Source organism: Dryobates pubescens, chromosome 16, assembly GCF_014839835.1.
Source record: "Dryobates pubescens isolate bDryPub1 chromosome 16, bDryPub1.pri, whole genome shotgun sequence".
NCBI lineage: Eukaryota > Metazoa > Chordata > Aves > Piciformes > Picidae > Dryobates > Dryobates pubescens.
In genome coordinates, this window is record NC_071627.1 from 7,609,773 (window position 1) to 7,633,252 (window position 23,480).

Here is a 23,480-nt window from a genome sequence, read left to right on the forward strand (position 1 = left end):
AGGTAAGTACAGCTAGCAAATTAATTACACTTCTCAAATATTCCTCCTGTCATCAACTGTTGTGTATCGCCTTAGCCCCCTCCAGAGCAGGCTGTGCCAAAAATAGCGCTTTTCACTTTGAAGTGTTTAAATCAACAGGCAGAGCAAGCAGTGGGAGCCTGTGCTGGGATGAAAGCCCTCATCAGACACTCATGCTCAGCCCATCTTTGGAGAAATGTCTTTTAAGGAGGCTGTTTTGGGGCAAACTGCTGCTGTTCCCTCAGGGAGGAGGCTGAAGTGGCTGTCTGGGAGATCCCAGCAGCCCATCTCAGGTTATCTGTACCCATGTGTTTAATGGCATCAGCCTTGCTGTGAGTGCTGCCCCAGGAGCAAGAACCAACCTTGATAACAGTGGATTTACTCTTTGAGGGCTCTGCTGCATCCCCACAGCACATTAACTCCTGGTAACTCCATCATCTCTGCTTGTGTCTTCCAGAAAATGGCCCCTGCCTGGGCTTCAGGAAACCCAAGCAGCCCTACCAGTGGCTGTCCTACAAGGAGGTGAGCTGGAAATGCACCCCCCTCCTCCCTCCCAGTGTTCTTGCCCTGCCCAGCAGAAGGACCCACTGGTTACACACATGCTAGACCAGGAGAAAGCTACCATGCCATGCAAGGGCTCCCACTTCCCCTGGTTGGGTACACTGCAGTGGGTTGGCTTTTGGGGGCCAGCTCAGTGCCATCAGCCTGCTCATGACAGCAGCAGAGACATGCTCCAAAGCCATGGGGCACTGCCAACCAGAAGTCAGCTGCTGGTCAGCTATTGATGGCTCAAGATAACATAAAGCATTTGACCTTTAGATAGCGAAGACGATCTTTTGAGAGCCTTCAAAAGTCTTGCTGAGTTTGGTGTTGCTTATGTTCCGCTTTCTGAAGTATTGTTTTTGCTCTCCAAATTTCAGGTGGCTGAAAGAGCAGAAGCTCTGGGTTCAGGCCTTCTCCTGCAGGGCTGCAAGCCATCCACAAAGCAGTTCATTGGAGTCTTTGCTCAAAACCGTCCAGAGGTGAGATCTGAAGTTCAGCTTGATGTTCCTGACTTGTGTGCTTGCTTCGTTCTTGAAGCTTGCTCTCAAGTGTGCTAAACCTGCTGCCATGGCCCCCTTCTCACATTCATGCTTTGATGTCCTCCTGCAGTGGATCATTTCTGAGCTGGCTTGCTACACCTACTCCATGGTGGTGGTTCCCCTCTATGACACCTTAGGTCCCGGAGCCATTCGCTACATCGTCAACACAGGTACAAACAAACCTGATGTAGAACCTTAGAACTGCTGGGGTTGGAAGAAACCTATCAGATATCAAGTCCAACCACTCATGTATTCTGCTCAGAAACAAGTTTTGTTGCTCAGAATGGTTCCTTTTCTTCTGCTTTCCAAAACACAGATGATTTTAGTCATTGGATCACAGGATGTTAGGGGTTGGAAGGGACCTCCGAAGATCATCAAGTCCAACCCCCCCCTGCCAGAGCACAGGTCACACAGGAATGCATCCAGATGGGGCTTGAAAGTCTGCAGAGAAGGAGACTCCACAACCTCTCTGGGCAGCCTGTTCCAGTGCTCTGTGACCCTCACAGTGAAGTTCCTCCTCATGTTGAGGTGGAACCTCCTGTGCTGGAGTTTCTATCCATTGCTCCTTGTCCTATGCCAGGGTGCAACTGAGCAGAGCCTGTCCCCTCCCTTTTGACACCCAGCCCACAGATATTTATAAACATTGATTAAATCCCCTCTCAGTCTTCTCTAGACTAACCAGCCCCAGGTCTCTCAGCTTCTCCTCATAGGGCAGTGCTCCAGTCCCTTAATCATCCTTGTAGCCCTCCCTTGGACTCTCTCCAGCAGATCCCTGTCCCTCTTGAATTGGGGAGCCCAGAACTGCATGCAGTATTCCAGGTGTGGCCTCATCAGGGCAGAGTGGAAGGGGAGGAGAATCTCTCTCCATCTGCTGGCCACACTCCTTTTAATGCACCCCAGGATCCCACTGGCCTTCTTGGCCACAAGGGCACATTGCTGACCCATGGAGAACTTGTTGTCCATGGGTTATTGGGTGTCTTGAAGTCAGCTTAGAGAGTTCTGTGAGGACTGTGTGACCCCATGCTGGGTCAGGGCTGCTTCTGCTGCATCTCCCACATGCCTGGCTGTGCAGAACCATGGGTGAGGCTGCTCTGGCTGTGGGAATTACTCCACAGCCACCCACTCCCGTGCTGCTTCGTGTTTTGCCTCCTAGTTTTTTTAGCCCACTTGGTGAGAAATTTTAGTCTTTTGAACTGAATCCCAGAATGAATTGTAGTTGTCAGCTGCAGCTTTGGGGTTGTTTTAGGTTAGCTACAATGGCACTGGTTTTCTAAGGGAAGTAAATGGTATATTCCAGGGTCTCTGACGTTAGCCTGGAATATCAGAACTGATACAACATCAGCTGTGAGCCAGCAGCCAGCCTTGCATTGAAAAAAACATCATTGACCACAAATGGCTCATTTGGCTGCTTTCCTTCCAGCTGACATTTCCACAGTCATTTGTGACAAACCTGAAAAAGCCAGAATACTCCTGGACCACGTGGAGAGGAGGGAAACCCCAGGGCTGAGCTCCATCATCCTGATGGACCCCTTTGAGAAGGAGCTGATGGAGAGAGGGAGGAGGTGTGGGGTTCGCATCCAGACCATGCAGGAGGTGGAGGTGAGTTTGCTCTTCCTCTCTTTTTGCTGTATTTTGTGGTTCCTGTCAAGAGACAGTAAAATAGACAGGTGCTTGTGAATGGAGTGGCAGATTCAGTGCTTGGAGAGCACAAAAGAGCAGCTCATGGTGTTGATGTTGATGTGTGGCTCAGTGCAGCTGCCTCTGCACTGTTACTCCTTGTTGTTAGGAGCCAACATTTCAAACCTTCCTGCTCAAATAAGACATCAGCTGCTCACTAAGCCTGAGAAGGGAGGTTGCTGTTTGAGACACTGTCCTCCTACATGGAAGCCTACAGCTTTACACTTCTATGCAACAGTCTGGATCCAGCTCAACCAACCCAAGGATGGCACTGCAATGAATGCAGGAATGTTTGGGTAGAGAAGATGACCCAAGTGTTAGCCACACATCAATCTGCTCTAGCTCATCTCTCCCTTCATGGTTTGCAGACTATTGACAAGTGGGCTACAGCCCAGGAATGAAAGTGGAAATCAGTTTTGTTACTTCAATCTCTTTCAGGACTGTGGCCGTGAGAGTCGACACGTGCCCGTGGTGAGTGTTGGGAAGCCGCTTCTCCCACTGCTGACTGCAGCTGATTCTGTCACATCTGTTCCACTGAAGACAGAGGGGAGGGTTTGCTCTGGGCAGAAGGAATCATCATCACAGAATGGTAGGGGTTGGGGAGGGACCTCTGGAGATCATCCAGTCCCACCCCTGGAAGCACGTGCATCTTGAGGGGCAGTGCCTCATGATCAGTTCAAGGGGGAATGATTTGAACTGAAAGATAGAGATTTAGACTGGAGAGAAGGAAGGCATTTTTTTCTACTGATTGTGGTGAGACACTGGCTCAGGTTGCCCACAGAGGGACTTGCCCTGTCCCTGGAACCATGCCAGGTCAGGTTGTTTGGGGCTGTGAGCAACCTGCTCTAGTATAGATGTCCCTGCTTGACTGTGGGGGGTTGGACTGGATGAGCTTTAAAAGTCGCCTCCAACCCTCTCCAATAGGAAAGCAGTGGAGGAGCCCAGGGTGTGTTGATACCATCCACTGGAGATATGCATTTGCTTCATCCTCTCCACCTGGGACACTTAACTGAGATGGTGCATCCTTGCTGGGCATGTTAATGGGACAGTAATTAAATGCCATTGTCGTGTCACACTCCTTCCAGGCAGCACTGGGAGGATGTGTTTTCACCCTTGGCTTCCTGGTAGGTTTTCTGTAGATCAGAAACAGGACTTGACAGCATTTCTCTGGGATGTCTTGGGAAAATTGAATCAATGGTGGTTTTTTTTCCACTGGCTGCTCACACTTGTGCAAAATCAGCTTCTGATTTTCAGGCTCCTTATCTATTTATTTGAGACCCAAAATAGCCCACACAGGCAGTGGTTCTGAGAACAGAGGTACCACTGGGAATGGGAGCAAGCTGCAGGTTCAGAAAGCTGCCTGCTGTTGTGGATAACCACAGCTTTCCAGATTTTTTCCTGGAAATCAGTAAATTATCTCAAGTTTCCACACACACACAGAGCCCTGCAGGTATAGGTAGTGTCTTTGAAATATGAACTGCAAGATGTTCCATCAAAGTCGTCTTATGCTAAAGCGTGGCCTTAACGCAGCTGGAGCAAAACGTAGGGCAGGGAGAGAGTCTGCATCAACTGCAGAAACCTGATAAAAAGAGTTTTATGGTGGTCTTTGGTATTTGCCAAGGGGAATGAAAGGTTTCATGGCAAAGATCCAATCAATTATGTTTCAGCTCTAAGCTTCTAGAATGCCAGCAGCCTGCCATGGCCCCTTCTGCAGCTGACTGATGGGATTTTCTTCTTCTCCTTGTGTACTTCTAGCCTCCTCGACCTGAAGACCTATCCATTGTCTGTTTTACTAGTGGCACTACAGGTAAAAGAGGCATTTTATTCTTGAATTAGATGACCACGTGAATTACTAAGCCCATCTCCATATGTGCAAACTTGCTGTTGTTCTGCCGTGGCAGTGATATTTCTGTGCATGTTCGCTATTCAAGAGTCTCTCTGCATACACACTGTGAATTAAAAATACTGATGTATTTCTTTTCCACCTGAGTTCCCTGACATACCCTTTGGCAGGATGATTTTCCAGTGGTTTGGAAATTTGCCCACGTTTCTGCCTCCCAGTGTGCAGTGTGGTTGTGAAGTGCTCGATGGGTTGGTGTTTACCTTAGCTAATGCGGCTCCACAGCTTTCCACGTTCTGTATGCTAACCATACCAGTGTCCCCAGCCCCACCAGTGTCCTCAGCACCTCTGTCTGCTCTGCAGCATTGCCCCAGTTTGCTCCTGTGTTTATCTCCTTGGGTTGGCTCTGGGGCACCACATACTGGGACAGCCCTAGCTGCCAGTGCTCACGTGCCTCTGTCCTTTTGTCTTGGAGAGGAGCAGCAGCATATCCCTGCCTGCTTTTAGCAGATGCAGTGTTTTCTCCCCTCTCCAGACTATGGCTTTCATATAGCTTGCAGGAATTTCCTGCTCTGAGAACCTGATGTCCAAAACATCTACCAAAGAGGTATTCAGGGAAGGACCTGGAGCAGCTCTCCCAGCTTCACTCATGCTCTCAGGATTGACTAACGCCTGGTCCCACCCCAAAGCATCCTCCACTTGGCCTCCACTCTTGTAGGCAAGGAGAAGATGTCCCCCAGGAAGGGACTTGCTTGTGCTGCTCAGCAAGGAGAGCACAAAGCCTGAAGGTTAGGCTGAGCAAGAGAGGACATCTTCATCTTCCACCTCCTGGAGAAGACTTGCACTGCAGATCAGGTGAGCAATTGCTTTGAGTTCCAAGTACAAACTCAGGATGTATTAACTGTTATTAAATTTACAATTAAATATTAATTTACAATTATATATAGATAGGCAATACATTTTAAATATATTGGAGTTTTAACCTTCATGCATTGTTGTTAGTTTGGAGATCCATGGCCTTCAGAGTGCCCAAGGCAGGGTGCTGTGGGAAAGGAGCCTGTGGTCCTGCCCAGTCCCATCAGGAAAAGATTGAAGCCAGTGCAGGATAGGGACATCAAAGCCATTCATGATGTGAGCACCTGTTGCACCAGAACAAAGCAAACTAGGTACAAGTGGGAATTGCAGGGAACCAAAGGAGCTGTGCCTACAGCTGCAGTTTGTGTGGAGGTTCAAGTGCAGAGCAATTGTGGGTTTCAAGTCACATTTTTGTTGACATTTTTCTTTCTCAACCAAAAATTTCAGCTGTAGAAGGGATTTTTGTTATTTTCCTTTTTTTAGTTGCAAATGCAACCACAGCTGATTGGGAACAATCTCTTTCCTGCAAGAGTGGTCAGGCATTGGAACAGGCTGCTCAGGGAGGTGGTGGAGTCACCAGCCATGCAGGTATTCAAGAAATGTGTGGCCATGGCACCTGGGGACAGGGTTTGATGGCCATGGTGGTGTTGGGTTGATGGTTGGATTGGATGATCTTAGAGGCCTTTCCAAATCAAACAATTCTGTGGCTCTATTTTATGATTTCTGGCCTTGGGCAGGACAAGGAGGGAGCTCATTGGCTTTCTCCCATCCAAACCAGAGACAGCAAATTGTCACTTGCAACTAAACCCTCCCAGAGCAATCTCAGAATCACTAAGGTTGGAAGGGACCTCAAAGATCATGAAGTCCAACCTGTCACCACAGACCTCATGACTAAACCATGGCACCAAGTGCCACATTAAATCACCTCTTGAACACCTCCAGGGATAGTGACTCCACCACCAGCCCATCCTCTACTGCTGGTGGTTCACATCTGGCCCTTCCATCAACACTCTGATCTGTTTTCCATGTTGTGTTTTGATATCAAAACTTTGACTTGCAGTATAGCCCACATGAGACTATTGCTAGTGACCATTCAGAAACTTCCAACAGCTTTGTTCTCAGGGGCTCTCTCAGATCTGAAGGGCTCTAAATATTTTTGTGTGGTGGGAAACAAACCTTGGCTAGAACGTTTGTAACCTGGAAACTGTAGAATTGGAAACTATTTTAGCTGTTGATAAACAATCCCAGAAATGGACTTTGATGTGTGCTTTTCTTTGATAGGATCAGATGCCCAAATGCCTCCCCAGGGAGAAGGGAGAGCCTGAGATTGCTCAGCTCACAAGATCAACTTCTGTTTTACCAAGAAATCATCAGCACTCAGAAACAAGACAGAAGCACACAGATGACCCCAAACCATCAGGATATAATTGCTCCAGAGAAGCAAACTGGCATTTCTTCAAGGATCCACCTGTAACCAGTTGGATAACAATTGCTTCCCAGTGGTTTCTCACAGCCTGCCAGTGCATGTGCCCAAGTGCCAGAGGCTTCCGTGGGATGGGAAGAATTTGCATCCCCAAATGGATCACAGCACTAAGCTAGTGCTGGAGCTGCTTCTTGAGAGAGGTGTTTAGTGGTGTGGAAAATGTTCTTCTTCTGCTTATGAAAATTGTCAAACCAGCCTGGCACTAGGATAGGGCAATCTGCCACACCCAGGCTATGAACTGACTGGGACCACACTGCACCCATGTCCTTGGAGGGACAATCACAAGATGGGTCTGTATGAAGAAATTCAGATAGGAGAGCAATGGTACAAGCCTTGCTTCATTTTTTGGTTTGTTTTAAAGAAGCAAGCAGTGCCATTGCCAGCCTGCCAAGATGTCCACTTCTGGGCTCCCCAGTTCAAGAGGGAACTACTGGAGAGACTACAGTGGAGGCTATGAAGATGCTGATGGGACTGGAGCATCTCTGTGAGGAGGAAAGGCTCAGAGCCCTGGGGCTGTTGTGCCTGGAGAAGAGCAGCCCCAGAGGGGATCTGATCAATGCTCAGCAAGAGCTAGAGGATGGGGGGCAAGAGGATGGGGACTGACTGTTTTTTCTGGTGCCCAGGGACAGGACAGAGTCAGTGGTCACAAACTAGGACCCAGGAGGCTCCATCTGAACAGGAGGAGGAACTTCTTTGGTGTGAGGGTGCTGGATCCCTGGAGCAGGCTCTCCAGAGAAGTTGTAGAGTTTCCTTCCAGATGGACCTTGTGATTCTGGGCAAGCTGCTCTGGGTGGGTTGAACTAGATGATCTCCAGAGGTGCCTGCCAACCCGCACCATGCTGGGATTCTGTAACCTTTTTCTCTCAGAGTGGCAGGTCTGGGAAGGGCCTCATAGCAAGTGGCACTGTTTTGCTGGGTTAATGAAACAGAAGAACTAGAGAAGGTAAAGATTTATCCCCCAGCCCAAACAGCTGCAGCTCTCCCGTGGCAGCATGGCTGGTTCTGGATTTCTCCTGAAGAAGGCTCTCCTGGCTCTAACACTGCTGCTCTGCTTTGACACCGTTACCACTGCAGCATCTCTGGGATGCTGGACCTGTTGTTAGTGGGAACATAGGGGAAAGAGCCAGCATGGTCCCTCTACTTCTAGGCACATCATGGCAATTTGAGCAGAGGTAGGGGATATACCTTAAAAGTCAGGTGGATTAAATAAACAAGTCTGAGGCTCAATGCATCTGAGAAATCATCCCCCCCCAAATATCTGTACTAAGGTGCAGAAGGCAGGTCTGCTGCTGGCATAGCAGGAGGGTGCAGTTTGTCATGTTGTCTCCTCCACCAGTGTGTGAGTGGCCTGTGGGCTGCTGACACAAAGAAACTTGTGCAAGGCTGAAAGAGTGCAGCTATTTATACAACACTGAGGGCTGAGCAAAGGGATTGGCTGGACAGCTGAAATAACACAGGCATTACTGGGTTTGTACTTACACCTGATGTTGGTTCATGGAGTTCTCTAGAGGTCTGGATTCTCTTGTGCACCCAGCTGTGAAAGTAAGAACCCTGGGACAAAACCTGCCTGGCTGAGCTGGTGCCTCCTGGTACAACACACTGGGACAGGAGCAGTTGTTGGTGAACCTGTCAGCTCCAGCTTCACCTCTGAGCTTCAGAGGAGCATAAACATGAGAGCAAAGAAACATCCTGTGCATTGTGTTCATCTGCAAGTGGATGGGACTGAATCACTGCAGGGCTCTTGGAACACCAGATTTTTGGGACTGAATCACTGCAGGGCTCTTGGAACACCAGATTTTCAGTAAAACAGGCTGTGTTTAGAATGTCCTCCTTTAATGCAATAAACCCCTGCAATAATTACTGCTTTTGTATGAGCCTTCATTTAATGATCTGAGAAGGCTAGGTAGAGAAGATGTCAGAGATGCTGGCAAGGCACAGGGCTCAGCACCACAGCTCCTGGAGCAAGGAGCTGAGCTGGGCTGTGCCACCTGGCTGTGTGCTGGCACTGAAGGGCTGCCAGGGACTCAGCTTGCTAACTTTTCTAGAACTCAGAAGATGAAACACATTTTCCTGTGCTGAAACTGGTTCACAAAACACCATTGCCCTCTCTTAATCTGTGCAAGGCAGGATGAAATTCTGGCTGATTTACAGTTCTGTGAGTCTGTTGCATCCATTGTGGGGTTTGGGTGACTTATGACAGGGACATTGAGGGGTTGGAGAGTGTCTAGAGAAGGGTCAACAAAGCTGGGGAAGGCTCTGGAGAACAGGGCTGGTGAGGAGCAGCTGAGGGACTTGGAGTTGTCTACCCTGGAGGAAAGGCGGCTGAGGGGAGACCTCATTGCTCTCTACAACACCTTGAAAGGAGGCTGGAGCTAGGTGTGAATCAGTCTCTTCTCCCAAAGAACAAGTGATAGGGCAAGAGGAAGTAGCCTCAAGTTGCACGAAGGGAGGTTGAGGCTGGTCATGAGGGACAGTTTCTTCCCCAAAAGGGTTGTCAAGCCCTGACACAGGCTGCCCAGGGTAGTGGTGGAGTCCCCATCCCTGTAGGGGTTTCAAAGCTGTGTAGATGTGGTGTTGAGGGACACAATTTAGTGGCACTGATGGGTTAATGGTTGAACTTGATGATCTTAAAGCTCTCTTCCAACAAAAACCTTTCTGTGGTTCTCTGCTTACCTGTAAAAGTGTTGCAAAGCTCCTGGGGACATCCTTGTGCCTGCCATGCATGTGCAGGTCACCTGCAGGTAAAGCTGCTCTGATCTGCTTCCGCTCGGCGCAGCAGGAAGTGTGCTGCAGCGGTGGGATCGAATTAAACCAATCTGCTTAAAAACCCTCTGGAGAGGGAGAGGCTGATTTGAACTGAGCTACGCCTTCTTGTCAGAAATAAACCCTTTGAGGCTGATGCAAAGGGACAGTTCTGTGACAGGAGGGCATGTAAAGTCTCGTGTGCCCATGCTGAACAGAGCTCTTGGCTCTGGTTTATGTTGGCCATTGGTTTCAGCATCTGCTTCTGCTCTTTCACAAACACCAAATGCTGGTGTATGAGCAGATAGGAAATGCAGATGATTTATCAGGGTGTGAAGGGGAACTCCCAGCTAAGAAAAGAGTGGAGAAGGAAGTGCTGATGGTGTGGAGCTGCCCGAGTGGGCAATGGATGAAATGCTGCAGGTGCAGCATGGAGACTCCTAAATGGGTTTGATGTTGTCTCCAGGATACTTCTGCTCTGCTGCTGCCAATATTAATGATTCCTCTTAATTGCATTCTCATACAGTCGTCTTGTAGCTGAATTTTTGCCATATATTGCCTGGTCTCTGCATGATTCAGGTTCTCCTGCACAGTGGCTAAGTAAAAGCTTAACAGCTTCTGAAATGGGGCTTGTATTCAAGATCAGTTTTAGTCAAAAAATCTGTCTGAAACAGGTCCTACCTGGAGAGGCTGAGAACAATCTTTAGGCAAACCAGATCTTACCTGGAAAGGCTGGGAGCAACCAGCCAGGTCTGATGCTCCTGCTCACCAAGCTGCTCCATCTGAGCATTCTCATAAATTGCAGTTGGACTGTTTCTGGTGGAAGCTGTTGTCCAGATTCTTCACCAGAACTATTCATGTTTACAGCACCATTTCATTCAATGCTGAGCATTGAACTAAGTGCTTCTGGTACATATTACATCAGAACTTACTCTGAATATTACCTAGGTTTGAAAAGTCCCAGAAGAGAACTTAACATTTGAACCCTTTCTCAGTTTGGTTGCTGTTAAGCTTTTGGAAATCCTACTTGGCTCCTCTTTTAACACAACTCTTTTTTTCCTTGCAGGGAACCCCAAAGGTGCTATGCTGACCCATGGGAACGTGGTGGCTGATTTTTCAGGCTTTTTGAAAGTGACAGAGGTGAATACCCTGACCTAGAGGATGTTGCCATGCGCAGAGTGTGTGTGGGTTAAGCCGTGTGCCTGCCTGGGCTGGAAATGTGCTCTTGCAGATAGGAGGTGAAATTTCTCTCATTAGGAGGGTTAAATCCATGGAAATAGGAGCAAGGCTGAGCTTAGAGCACTGGAGGGCATTAAATCCCTTTCCCAGTGCTGGCTCCCTGGCTCTGTAGGGCAAAAAGTGCTCCTGAGGAGCAGCGTTGGCTCCTGTAAATCAGTTAATCGACGTCTTTGGAAGATATTAGGAGATCAAACAAGCCCTGCACAGATGAAAATGGTGCTTGAACAAAGGAGCAGAGGGTTCAGTTGTGTTCTTTTGAGTCCCATTGTGCCCACATGTCTTTATTTGAAAGCTCTCTGCATTTGAAGTGTTATACACATGTATATATGTGTGCATGTATATACACATGTATATATGTGTGTGTGTGTATAAAATTATGCATAAATATATATAGGAACAGGTGAATATTTTACCAGAATGGTTAATTTAATTGATATTAGAGTATATCTCACTTTCTCTTATATTTTCAGTAGAGGATAGCACTGGCCAAGTACCTGGATAGTATGTTTGATGCAGTGTGGTTTCAGAAACTATGTAGGAAGCAGGACTGCTTTAGCACAAGATATTAAGGGTTTTATGCAGCTTGTAGCTAACAAAGATAAAGAACTAGTTAATTTGTTTTTCTTTTTGAGTAAAGAGGGTTTTCCACCATGTAGTAATGTACACACAATTTACAATGGACAATTTGCTACCAGATACTCCTTACTGGTTTTATTGCTGGTGCTGGGAACACTGCAGTGTTATGATCCTAATCCTTGAACTTTCTCAGACTTCCAGACTAGTGCTTTAACGAAAGTGTGCCACGTGCAGCGAGGCACCCCACTGAACTCACATGTCCAAGGGTTTGCAGCGTGGTGACTCCTTGCAGGATGAAATGCTTCTGGCAGCCAGCCCTCAGGCTTCGCTGGGTCCAGGGGCAAGGAGATCACAGAACCGCACAGATGAAAGCTGATGCGTAGCTAGCCCTGAGCATCAAAGGGCAGGAACATTTATTTTGGAAGAGAATTGATTTAGAGGGAGCTGAGGGGAACTTGGCATCTTCCAGGGCTGGCCCTCAGGAATGGGTTTAGGGTTCACTGACGGCCATGGGACTCTCTGGTGAATCTCAAAGGTATCAGGTTGAGACGTATGTCTGATGTAAGTGGTTGTAAATCTGATAGCTTCAGGCACCAGAGTGCTGTTGGGGAGAGTAAGTGCTTCACAAGAGTAAGGCAACACCTAGCCACAGCCAGGAAACCAAGTAAAGTGCAAAATACATAAAAGTAGTATGAATTAACACAATAAAAAGACCTAAAGCTGCCAAGTGTGGTCAAGCTGCTGTTTACAGGCTCCTGTGCCAGTTTTGCCTGGCTCAGTGCTGTTTATAAAGGGACCATTTTTAAACGGAACCTGCAGATTTATCATTATTTATCGTTCTCAAACGCCAAGAAGCTGTTTGTATTCTTTATATTTAACTGGACAACTGTGCCAAGTGTGAAGTAATATTCAAGGTCATTATTTTGGTCCAGTTGGAAAGCAAATTATTTGTTGTCTGGGCACTTATGTCAAGAGAAAAAGCAAACAACAACAGCAAAAAAAGCAGCACAGATAGTGATGCTGATGGTTTGACATTACTGTGCTTGCAGAAAAGGAGGCCAGTTTGAAATAATATCTAAATAGATTTGCAGGCTCTGATGACTTTGTTCAGGCTGACACAGAGAACAATCTGAAATGAGATGCTGAAAATGCCTGCGTGGTCAATCCTGTGTGATCTCAGTAGGTAATAACTGGGGGAGGCAGGGAGGGTATCCAAAGGGTTCTTGCACAGGCAAAACAAATAATAACATTAAATAGAATAAATAACATAAGATAATATAGAAATAAATGAAATAAATGAAATTGAATAAATTAGGCTGACACACAAAATAAACTGGATTGAGATGCTGGAAATGCCTGCAAGGTCAACCCTGTCTAATTTCAGGAGGTAATAACTGGGAGGGGTTATCAAATACCATTTGCACAGGCAAAAAACAGTAATAAAATAACAGTAGGCTGAGATACAAAATGATAGTAAATGAACTGCTAAGAATGCCCATGGTCAATCCCTTCTGAATTCAGTAGGTCATAATTGGGAGAGAATATCCAAATAGGACTTGCACAGACAAAACCAAATAACTAGACTAAACCAGGCTGTCACAGAAAATGATATGAAGTGAGTTGCTGGAAATGGCTGCATGGTTGACCCTATCTGTCTTCAGTAGGTAATAATTGGGAGGGAATATCATAGAACCAACAAGGTTGGAAAAGACCTCAAGGATCATCAAGTCCAACCTGTCACCCAAGACCTCATGCCTACTAGACCATGGCACCAAGTGCCATGTCCAATCCCCTCTTGAACACCCCCAGGGATGGCAACTCCACCACCTCCCTGAGCAGCCCATTCCAATGGCTAACGACTCTATCCAACTATGACTTGCAAAGACAAAAAACCCAATAAAGCAACATAAAATAAAAGAGGCTGAGACACAAAATAATCTGAAAGATGATGCTGAAAATGCCTGTGAGGTCAATCCTGTCTGACTTCACTAGGTAGTAATTGGGAGGGACTATCCAACTAGGACTTGCACTTAACTTCGATAAAATACCCCCTGAGGAAGAAAATCCCTGTGCCTCAATCCAGCCTAACAATTCTGACCCAGCCATGGAGTTGCAAAGTGGGTGTCATAATGATTTATAAACAGCTAATTCTGACAGCTTATAGATTTTATACCCATTTTCCACTAACCACTGCCCTTGGTGGGGGCCAGTGGGTAACGATGCTTTCAGTTTATCCAATCCATAATATCATGGCATGCTTCACCCTTGGCAATGAGGACAGAAGGGATAAATTTTCTTTTCAGACATGGATCAGGTAAAGCTCTCAGGGTCTTTATTGCAGCCTGCAAGAGAATTAAAACATTAGCAAACTTGGGTTTGTTGCACCTGTCTATGGGACAGCAATAATGCCCTCAAAAATCCCATTTTAATCCCTTACGGTTAGGAGGAGCACTAACAGAAATCATTAGCTTTTGCATCTGAACAAGAAAATCAGTAATTTTCCCAACATATTCTGATTCAAAGCAATGATTAATCACAGGAAAAGAAAAAAAAATAAACCATTCTCTAGCTTTGCCTCTGGTAGCACTGTGATTCTCTGATGGGCTCTGTACAATGTGGGAGAACCTTGGGAGAGCCTTGCTGAGTTGCAGGACGCTCCTCCTGGTCCTTACCCAGCCAAGAGTGCAAGCCATGGCCTCAGCACCTTGTGGTAGAGAGCAGAGAACACCAGCTGGGTTCTCTGCCAGGGTGAGCCTCTGTTTCCAGCTGTGTGGACACGATATGCCTCCTGCCATGGAGAGCCCTCTCCATTGCCCTCTGTGTCCATCTCGTGCTCTCTACTCCTCCTGCTAACCAAGCTGTCATTGACGCTGTGGCTTTAACGCTTCCCTTCCTACGCTGCTCCCTTCCTCTCTCGACAATCTTTACCCTTTTGCTCCTCTGGTGCCATTTTTCTTTTTTATTGTTTTATGACTTTCTTGTTGTCTTCCTGTCAGTGTTTCTTTCCTTTCTGTCTCCCATGCCCTTCACCTGCAGAAAGTGATCTTTCCGAGACAGGACGATGTGCTCATCTCCTTCCTGCCTCTGGCTCACATGTTTGAAAGAGTTATACAGGTAAGAATCCTGCCTGAACTGACAAGGCCTCCTGGGGCTCCTTCTGTTTTCTTCCAGAGTCAGTGGTCTCCTACTTGTGAGGATGTACACATTTCCTATTTGCCTTTAGCACACATGTTTGAGAGAATGGTACAGGTAAGGTCCTAGTGGCAGTGGAAAGCATCTTTTTTTTTCCACACCAGAAACAAAACAACAACAAAAAAAAACAACAAAGCCAAAGCCATAAAACGAATAAAATACTAAATAACCAGCAATATCTTGTAGCACTAAAAAAAAGCTTGTACTCCAGAAGTGCCACCTGCATAACACCAGAGCCAAGCCTCTGGTCCCAGTGACATGGCTGTGAGTCCAGAGCCATTCCAGGATTCAGAGATTCATCGAATGGTTTGGGTTGGAAGGGACCTTCAAGATCATCCAGTTCCAACCCCCCCCTGCCATAGGCAGGGACATCTTCCACTAGACCAGCTTGCTCAAGGCTTCATCCAGCCTGGCCTCTCAGCCTTCTCTATTCCATGCTAAAGAGCCCTGAGTCCATCAGCCTTTCTTCATAAGAGAAGTCAGTTGAGGCTATCACATTCAGTTCTCCTGGCTTGAGAAGCTTCAAAATAAACTGATCCAACAGGTGAAGGTTTGGTCTGGATTCAGCTGCAGCTTTGTTCTTTCTCAGAGAGAGCTGTTTTGGGCTGAAAGCATACTTTTGGAGGTAGACAAGCCTCCAAATATGAGCCTCTCACTTCCCAGTGACATCTGTGCCAGAAATAATACATCTGCCCTGTTAAAAACTTGTGTGTCTTTTAAGGAATTTTAAAGTAGTTAAGTTATTTTGGGGAGCTAATGTTCTCAGTCTGCTCCTTGCAGAGCTCAGAAAAACAAGCAAACTGGCCCAGGCTCAGCTCCTGGCATTGGGGGGTGTTTTGCTCAGGATGCCTGCTCCTACTTGAGCTCCAAAAGCAGGGCAGTGATGCTGGTGTCCAAACACTCTCAAGTGCTAAAATGCCAATTTGCCCAGTTTGTGACTAGTCCTGGCTAGCTGCCAGTTTGCCTGCCCTGCCTGATGCCACCCAACCAGCCCTGTTCTGGTCTGATCAAAGTGGCCTGTTTCTTTCCAAGTCCAAAACTTGTAGATCTGTGTTTTCCCATGCAAGTAAGGCACCTTTGATGAAGTGGGTTTCTCTTTCTGGGATACAGGATGAGGCGCTGTATTGCTAACGTAGTCTCTACTGTTGTATTTAAACAAAACTAAAGTATTAACACCTAAAAATCAGCTGCTGCTCAGTGTGTTTTACAATGTTTTTAATATGCATGCATTTATTGACACTAGGTCCTCGTGCTGCGAGCTGCTATGATAGGTCTGGGCTTCACAGGAGAAGTTCAGATCCAAAAATCTGACCATAACTTGGACTTTTCACTGAGTCATAGATTCACAGAATCCTTTGGGTTGGAAGGAACCTTAAAGATTATCTGTTCCCAACCCCCCTGCCGTTGGCAGGGACACCTTCCACTAAGCCAGGTTGCTCAAGGCCTCATCCAACCTGGCCTTGAACACCTCCAGGGATGGGAGTCCCCTGTATGCAGGGGATGAAGGGAAATCCCTTCTTGAAAGCCTTGTTCCTCCAGAAACAGTGGCAGATTTGGTGGCTGCTGAACTGCCAGTTCTGAGAAGTGCCCAGAACTATCTGTCCATTTCTGCTCAGTGCAAAATTCGTGGTTACGTTATTTAGATCTATACTGCTAAAGCCCCATTTTGCCTTCAGGAAAGGCAGATTCACGCTCGGGAGGGATGCTGTGCAGTGGAAATGAGAAGCAAAGAGGTTACATGAGGTTCCTTTTTTCCTTCCCTTCAGTCTGTGGTGTACTGCCATGGAGGGCGAATTGGGTTCTTCCAAGGAGACATTCGCCTGCTGTCTGATGATATGAAAGCCCTGAGGCCAACCATCTTCCCTGTCGTGCCACGGCTGCTGAACAGGATGTATGATAAGGTAAGCTTTGGTTTGCTCTCTTTGGAATAACAACTTTCATAGATTCATAGGTTCATTGAATGGCTTGGCTTGGAAGGGACCTTAAAGATCATCCAGTTCCAACCCCCTGTAATGGGTAGGGACACCTCCCACCAGCCCAGCTTGCTCAAGGCCTCATCCAGCCTGCCCTTGAACACCTCCAGGGAGGGGACATCCACAAACTCCCTGGGCATCCTGTTCCAGTGTCTCACCACCTCACTGGAAAGAATTTTTTCCTAATCTCCAGCCTAAATCTTCCAGCTTCAATCCATTCCCTCTTGACCTATCACCACAAGCCCTTGTCAAATGTCCCTTTGTGGTGGGTCTTTCCTGAGTGGATTATCCTGCCTCACTGCAAACACATCCTTACCCTCTTGTAACTGATACAGCTGCTCCAATCCCTAAATCTAGATCATGTCCATTTACACAGGTGGTAGATATGGCTTTTGCATCTTCCTATGGAATCCCTCTGTATTAGCCTCTCACCCTGTTCTCACTGGGGTTACTGGTGGCATTTCCAGACAGGAGGGATTTTTTTCATTACAGAAACACCAGCCAAACCTGGATGCATTATGGCTTTTTGTGCCCTTCAGTCAATTTTGGAGCTTAAATCTCATTTTCTGAAGGCAATGGCAGATGAAAATCAGGAGCTGCAAAACAACTGTGAAGATTTAAGCTGGAGTAGGGGAGATTTAGATGGGGCATTAGGAAGAGGTTCTTTACTATGAGGGTGGTTAGGCACTGGAACAGGTTGTCCAGAAAAGTTGTGGATAGCTCATTCCTGGAAGCGTTTAAGACCAGGCTGGATGAGGGTTTGAGCAACCCGGGCTAGCAGGAGCTGTCACTGCCTATCACAAGGGGTTTGGAACTAGATGATCTTTAAGGTCCTTTCCAACTAAAGCCATTCTGTGATTTAGGTAGTATAAATGTGAGGTGGTTGGCTTTTGGATCTAGAGATCTTTCAAACTAACTTTCAAACTGGTCTTGGAAGTTAAGACAGGCACATCTGGTCACCATGCTAAATCTGTTTGACCTGTTGGGAATATTTGTTCCTCAGAAGACTCATCCTCTGAAGAAGAGCGTAAGCACAAGCTACTGACTTAATTTTTCCCCCAGGTCAGGACTGTTGGATTAGGGATTCTGCTGCATCAGGAGGGATGGGCACTGGTGGTTTCTGATTTGGGGAGATGTTGTTCATGCTGGTGCCTGATTGAGCTTAGATCAATTCAGCCCCATCACCTCATCACTGATATCTACTCTAGGATTCAAGCTGCTCATTCCTAGTTGCTCAGGTTGCATAGAATTGTTTTGGTTGGAAAACACTTCTAAGGTCATGAAGTCCAACCATCAACCCAACACCACCATGGCCATTAAAACACGTCCCAAAGTGCCATCTCTACACCTTTCTTGAACACCTCCAGAGATGGTGACTCTGCCACCTCCCTGGGCAGCCTGTTCCAATCCCTCACCACTCTTGCAGGAAAGGAATTGTTCCTAATCTCCAACCTCAACCTCCCCTGGCACAATTTCAGGCCATTTCCTCTCATTCCATCACCTGATAGTAGGGAGAAGAGACCAACTCCTGTCTCACTGCAACCACTTTCCAGTGAGTTATAGAGAGCAATGAGGTCTCCCCTCAGCCTCCACTTCTCCAAAAGAAGTCATCTTTAACTGTCAGGCACCCACACCACAGCTGGCCTCAGCAGCATGTGTATCTGTGCTGGTGAGACCGGCTGTCGATGTTTTCTGTCTGCTGGGTGTCACACTGCCTCTCACCCCCTGCTCCTGCAGATCTTCAGCCAGGCAGACACATCCCTCAAGCGCTGGATTCTGGAATTTGCAGCGAGACGGAAAAAGGCTGAAGTTCGCAACGGGATCATCCGCAATGACAGTTTGTGGGATAAACTTTTCTTTAATAAAATACAGGTAAGCAATTGCAGAAGGGAGACTAAAGTCAGCTATCATTTCTTCCAGCAATGACTGGGTTTCCTTAGAGTCAGTGTGCTTCAGAGAATCCCAGCATGGTGGGGAAGGAAGGAACCTCTGGGTCCGTCCAGTCCAACCCCCCTGCTAAGGTCACTCGCAGCAGCTTGCCCGGGGTCACAACATCCACGGGTTTGGAATCTCTCCAGACAAGAGACAAAAATCAATAGAAATTGAGATGCAGCACAGATTGTTGCTTCACTAACTTTTTTTGTTAACTTCTGCCATACTTATGTATTTTTAAACACCATGAACAGCAATGATGGGAAGCCTGGAACCCCTCCCTCTGCTGTGAGGGCCAGGCTGAGAGAGTTGGGCTTGTTCAGCCTGGAGAAGAGAAGGCTCCAGGAAGACCTTCTGGCGGCCTTTTGGTGCTTAAAGGGGAGATCAGAAAGCTGGGGACAGACCTTTCAGCAAAGCCTGTTGTGACAGGACAAGGGGTGATGGTTTGAACTGGAAGACAGTGATTTAGACTGGATACAAGGAAGAAATGTTTTCCATTGAGGATGGTGAGACCCTGACTCCAGTTTACCCAGAGAAGTGGTAGAACTCCCAACCCTGGAACCATTCCAGGTGAGGTTTTTGGGACTGTGAGCAACCTGCTCTAGTTGCAGATGTCTCTGGTGACTGCAGAGGGTTGGACTAGGTGACCTTGGAAGGTCCCTTCCAACACAAACCATTCTGTGATTCGATGAAGCCGCCAGAATTTCAGTTCTGTTAGAGACAGATTTCCAGAGGGGAAGAGAGAAACACATGGCAGAGTGAGATGGCTTTTGTCACATTCCTACTTCAGCAGTGCTGAGAAATCACTGCTCAGCAGAACAGTCCCTGGTTTTGCAGTTCTCTGAGACAAGCTGTGCCCTGAGGAGAAATGTGACTGTGTGGAGGCATATGCCAGGTGAAGCTGCCCAGAAACAGGACTGTAGCCTCTGACACCAGGGCTGCTGTCACCTCCTTTATTAGTAGTGTGTTCTGCCTTGTGGGGACTGAGCACCCATGGGCTTAATGGGTTTATGGGTTCTGCCTGCTCATTGCAGTGACAGGCAGGGAACGGACTGCATCAACCTATTTCTGTCTCTGCCTGAGGATGAAATTCAGGAAGGTGTTGAGGAAAAGAGGAGTAACTCATCAAAGAAATGTTGCTCCAAAGTTAGCTGCAAATCCTCTGCAGATACAACTGGGTTTAGGGATGGGTTTCAACTGGGCAAGTTCAAAACTTGACAACAGGGAAATAAAAATAAGGGTGCAGAGAAAAATGCAGGTGTAAACTCTGGTAGAACAAGAGAGGGGAGAGGAATCAGAATGCCCTGCTGTGTGCCTTTCCATTAAGAAAATATATTGAATTGGCATTAACCCAAGCTTTGGGGGCTCTGTACGACTTCAGGAGGGCTCTGATTACTTGCTTGCTTGTTTGTTGTTTTGGGGTTGTTTTTGTATAATTGGATAACTTCTCTGGAGACCTGCCACTTTATTCTTAACTAAAGAAACTGACTGCACTTTGTGTCTGTGGATTAATTGTGTCCTCAGTATGCAAAGGCAGCAGAGTTCAGGCAGCACAGAGGGGAGCGCAGACACGAGGCAGGGCAGGCTGCATATTGATTCAGGAGCTGGCGAGACTGCAGGGCTCAAACAGGAGCTGCTTTCTTTTCTGCTGGCTTCTCTTTTTTTTCTTTATTTTTTTTTTCTTTTAGAATAAGAACAAGGAAATTAAGGGAGAAAGTAGTAAAAGGCAACACAGGAATTGATGTAATAACCTCCAGAAATATTTGAAGGTCATCTGCCCTAAAGAAGGGACAGTGTTGTTTAGATGGCTTGGCAGCCACGTCATTAAAACCCACAATGTGTAAATGCAGGAGGGAAAAAAGACTGGAGGGGGAAAGAGTCTGGGGTTTACCCAACAGTTTCCCAGAGTTAGATGTGTTTCCTGAAGGCCAGGGCTGCCTCTCTGCAGGACTTCAGCCAGCCCAGGCAGAGGTAGCCACAGCAGTCAAGCCAAAGCTGCACATCCTCCAAAAGGTATGGAAATTTCACCTCCATACATCAGAAGGTTTTTAACATGGGCACTAGATCTACCTTTTATGATTTAGCTGACATTTTATCCCTACTGGAGAGAGTCTAGTGGAGGCTACAAAGATGCTGAGGGTCTGGAGCATCTCTGTGAGGAAGAAAGGCTGAGAGCCCTGGGGCTGTTGAGCCTGGAGAAGAGCTGCCTGAGGGAGGGATCTAATCAATGCTCAGAAGGAGCTAAAGGGTGGGGGGGGGCAAGACACTTGTCAGTGGTGCCCAGTGACAGGGCAAGGGGCAATGGGCACAAACTGGAGGCCCAGGGGCTCCATCTGAACAGGAGGAGAAACCTTTGGTGTGAGGGTGTTGGAGCTCTGGAGCAGGCTACCCAGAGTGGTTGTGGAATCTCCTTCCCGGAGGAGATTCCAAAGCTACCTGGCCATTGTGATCCTGGGCAAGCTGCTGTGGGTGCCCTGCTTTAGCAGGGGGGATTGGACTGGATGATTTTCAGAGGTCCCTTCTGACCACCCCCATGCTGGGATTCTATGATTCACAGCCAGTTCATATTTCTGTAGCACGCCTGCATCTGTTCTAGAGAGAGCATTCTGTGCACTCTCAGTACCAGCAATACTTGGGGCACTGCTCATTTTGCCACCTGCAGTAACTTGAGTTGCTCTCCTCTCTCTTCTCCTGCTGTCACACAGGCCAGTCTCGGGGGCTGTGTTCGCATGATAGTGACGGGCGCTGCCCCTGCGTCTCCCACCGTCCTGGGCTTCCTCCGCGCCGCCCTCGGATGCCAGGTGGGCTCACGTGGCTCTTTGGAGAATGTTCACCTGCTGCCAGCTTGGAAACACACTGCATGTCAGAAAGGAGATGGGCTAGGACCTCAGAACTGTGGTTGGGACAGCTTCACCACAACTACTGCAACAACAGCCACAGGGTTTGGGGCAGAGCCAGCGTCCTGTTGTCCCTGGAGCTCTGGAGCTGCAGTGGGAATGGCCTTGAGGAGGGAGCAGCAGGAAGCTGCAAAAAACCCTCAAGACTCCATCCTAACACTTCATTGAGTGTGTGCAATGAAATGTGCTTGTGCACATGCTAGGAACATCACTACACAACTTTGTCTGTACATAAATAGAGAAAGAGAATGTTCAGGTAGATGTTGAACCCACTTAAGATGTCCACTGTGCTATTTCTCTTCCTCTAGGAAGCCCAGGGGAACTAAAAGGCTTCATTCATGAGCCTGAAATGAGAGGATAAAAGAAATACTTTCTAAGCATTCCAGAAAAATGTCTTTTCCCCACTAATAAATTAGTGTTGTAGAGCAATGTATTTCTTGTCTCAAAAGATAAGTGCTGATCTTGTCTTCTCATTATTTTCAGCTCTACAGAGACCAATCCACAGGAGGCAGGTCTTAGAATGCTGTTGGGTACTAGGGAAGCCATCAATGCTGATTAAAAATATCTCTTTCTTTGTCAGGTTTATGAAGGTTATGGCCAAACAGAATGCACAGCTGGCTGCACCTTCACCACCCCAGGTGACTGGACATCAGGTAATCGATTCTCTGCCACTATCTAATTTGGAACATCTGTCTGATGAGGAAAGGCTGAAAGAGCTGGGGCTGTTTAGCCTGGAGAAGAAAAGATGTAGAGGAGATGTTATTAATGTTTATAAATATCTGCAGGGTGGGTGTCAAGAAGAAGGGGCTAGGCTTTTTTTCTGTGGTGTCCTGTGATAGAACAAGGGACAATAGATACAAACTGGAACCAAGGAAGTTCCACTTCAACATGAGGAAAAACTTCTATACTGTGAGAGTCCTGGAGCTGTGGAACAGGCTGCTTAGAGAGGCTGTGGAGTTTCCTTCACTAGTGACATTCAAGACCCATCTGGACGTGTTCCTGTGTGACCTGCCCTGGGTGATCCTGCTTTGGCAGAAGTGTTGGACTAGATCATCTCCAGAGCTTCCTTCCAATCCTTACCATTCTATGACTACGAAGAATTTCTTTTCTGCAAGAGTGGTCAGGCATTGGAACAGACTGCCCAGGGAGGTGGTGGAGTCACCATCCCTAAAGGTGTTCAAGAAACAAGCAGATGTGGCATTTTGGGACATGGCTTAGTGGTCATGGAGGTGTTGGGTAGAAGGTTGGACTTGATGATGTTAGAGGGTTTTTTTCCAACCTTAATGATTCTATCTCCAGCAAGAAAATAAACACAGATTTCTCTAGAACATAGTGGAGGGTTACATCCCAGAGTGTTATGCAACATTCATCAATCTGTGAATAATTTTCAGCAAATTTAATGTTGTTTAAAATCTCACTAGTCCAGAATAAACAAACAGGGATCAGCTGTTAGGCACATTTGCCCTGGAGAGGTTTGGAATTGTCCCTTGAGCTGTTGTTGGTGATACTCTGTGCTCCTGGTGCTGTGAGTCCTCTCCAGAGCTCTGGAGCTGAATTTAAATGGATGTTTGTTAAAAAGAAAGGCTGAAAAGATGAATCTATTCATGTACTTCATGAGCAAACCCAGGCATCAATCACAGACCCACTCAATACTTTATTTATTTCAGGGTTTAAAAACTGATCTTGAGCTAAAAATCATCACTAAGAAAGATTGAGATAACCCATACAAGTGCTGTGGCTTAATTTCTTCTTAATAGAATTAGTCAATATTTATTAAAATGTTTTTCAATCAGTATCATCCTCATTTAACTGGATACTAGTAGTAATCTTGGACACTAGGTATTAATTGTCCTGGCCAGTTAAACATTTCCTTCTTTCCAACCCACATGTTCAGTGGCTGGAGAAGAGCACATGCTTTCTTCACCCAGCACAAGTGGCCATCTGTTTGCTTTTCTCCAAACCAGAACCAGCCCC

At 47.0% G+C, this 23,480-nt stretch overlaps 1 protein-coding gene across 5 annotated transcripts in view; it reads left to right on the forward strand.

The window, feature by feature from the left end:
• ACSL6 (acyl-CoA synthetase long chain family member 6) overlaps positions 1–23,480 on the forward strand; it is a 64,482-nt gene that overhangs the window by 30,919 nt on the left and 10,083 nt on the right. For 3 of the 5 annotated variants that reach the window (XM_054168572.1, XM_054168573.1, XM_009896898.2), the window contains exons 4-15: positions 476–540; positions 939–1,040; positions 1,171–1,270; positions 2,521–2,699; positions 3,216–3,248; positions 4,533–4,584; positions 10,764–10,837; positions 14,549–14,626; positions 16,471–16,605; positions 18,415–18,549; positions 21,315–21,410; positions 22,087–22,159. In XM_054168572.1, the coding sequence (XP_054024547.1) occupies positions 476–540; positions 939–1,040; positions 1,171–1,270; positions 2,521–2,699; positions 3,216–3,248; positions 4,533–4,584; positions 10,764–10,837; positions 14,549–14,626; positions 16,471–16,605; positions 18,415–18,549; positions 21,315–21,410; positions 22,087–22,159 (1,122 nt within the window). Of the gene's footprint in view, positions 1–475; positions 541–938; positions 1,041–1,170; positions 1,271–2,520; positions 2,700–3,215; positions 3,249–4,532; positions 4,585–10,763; positions 10,838–14,548; positions 14,762–16,470; positions 16,606–18,414; positions 18,550–21,314; positions 21,411–22,086; positions 22,160–23,480 lie in introns of all 5 variants that reach the window. The other 2 variants (XM_054168571.1, XM_009896899.2) reach the window with 2 other exon arrangements.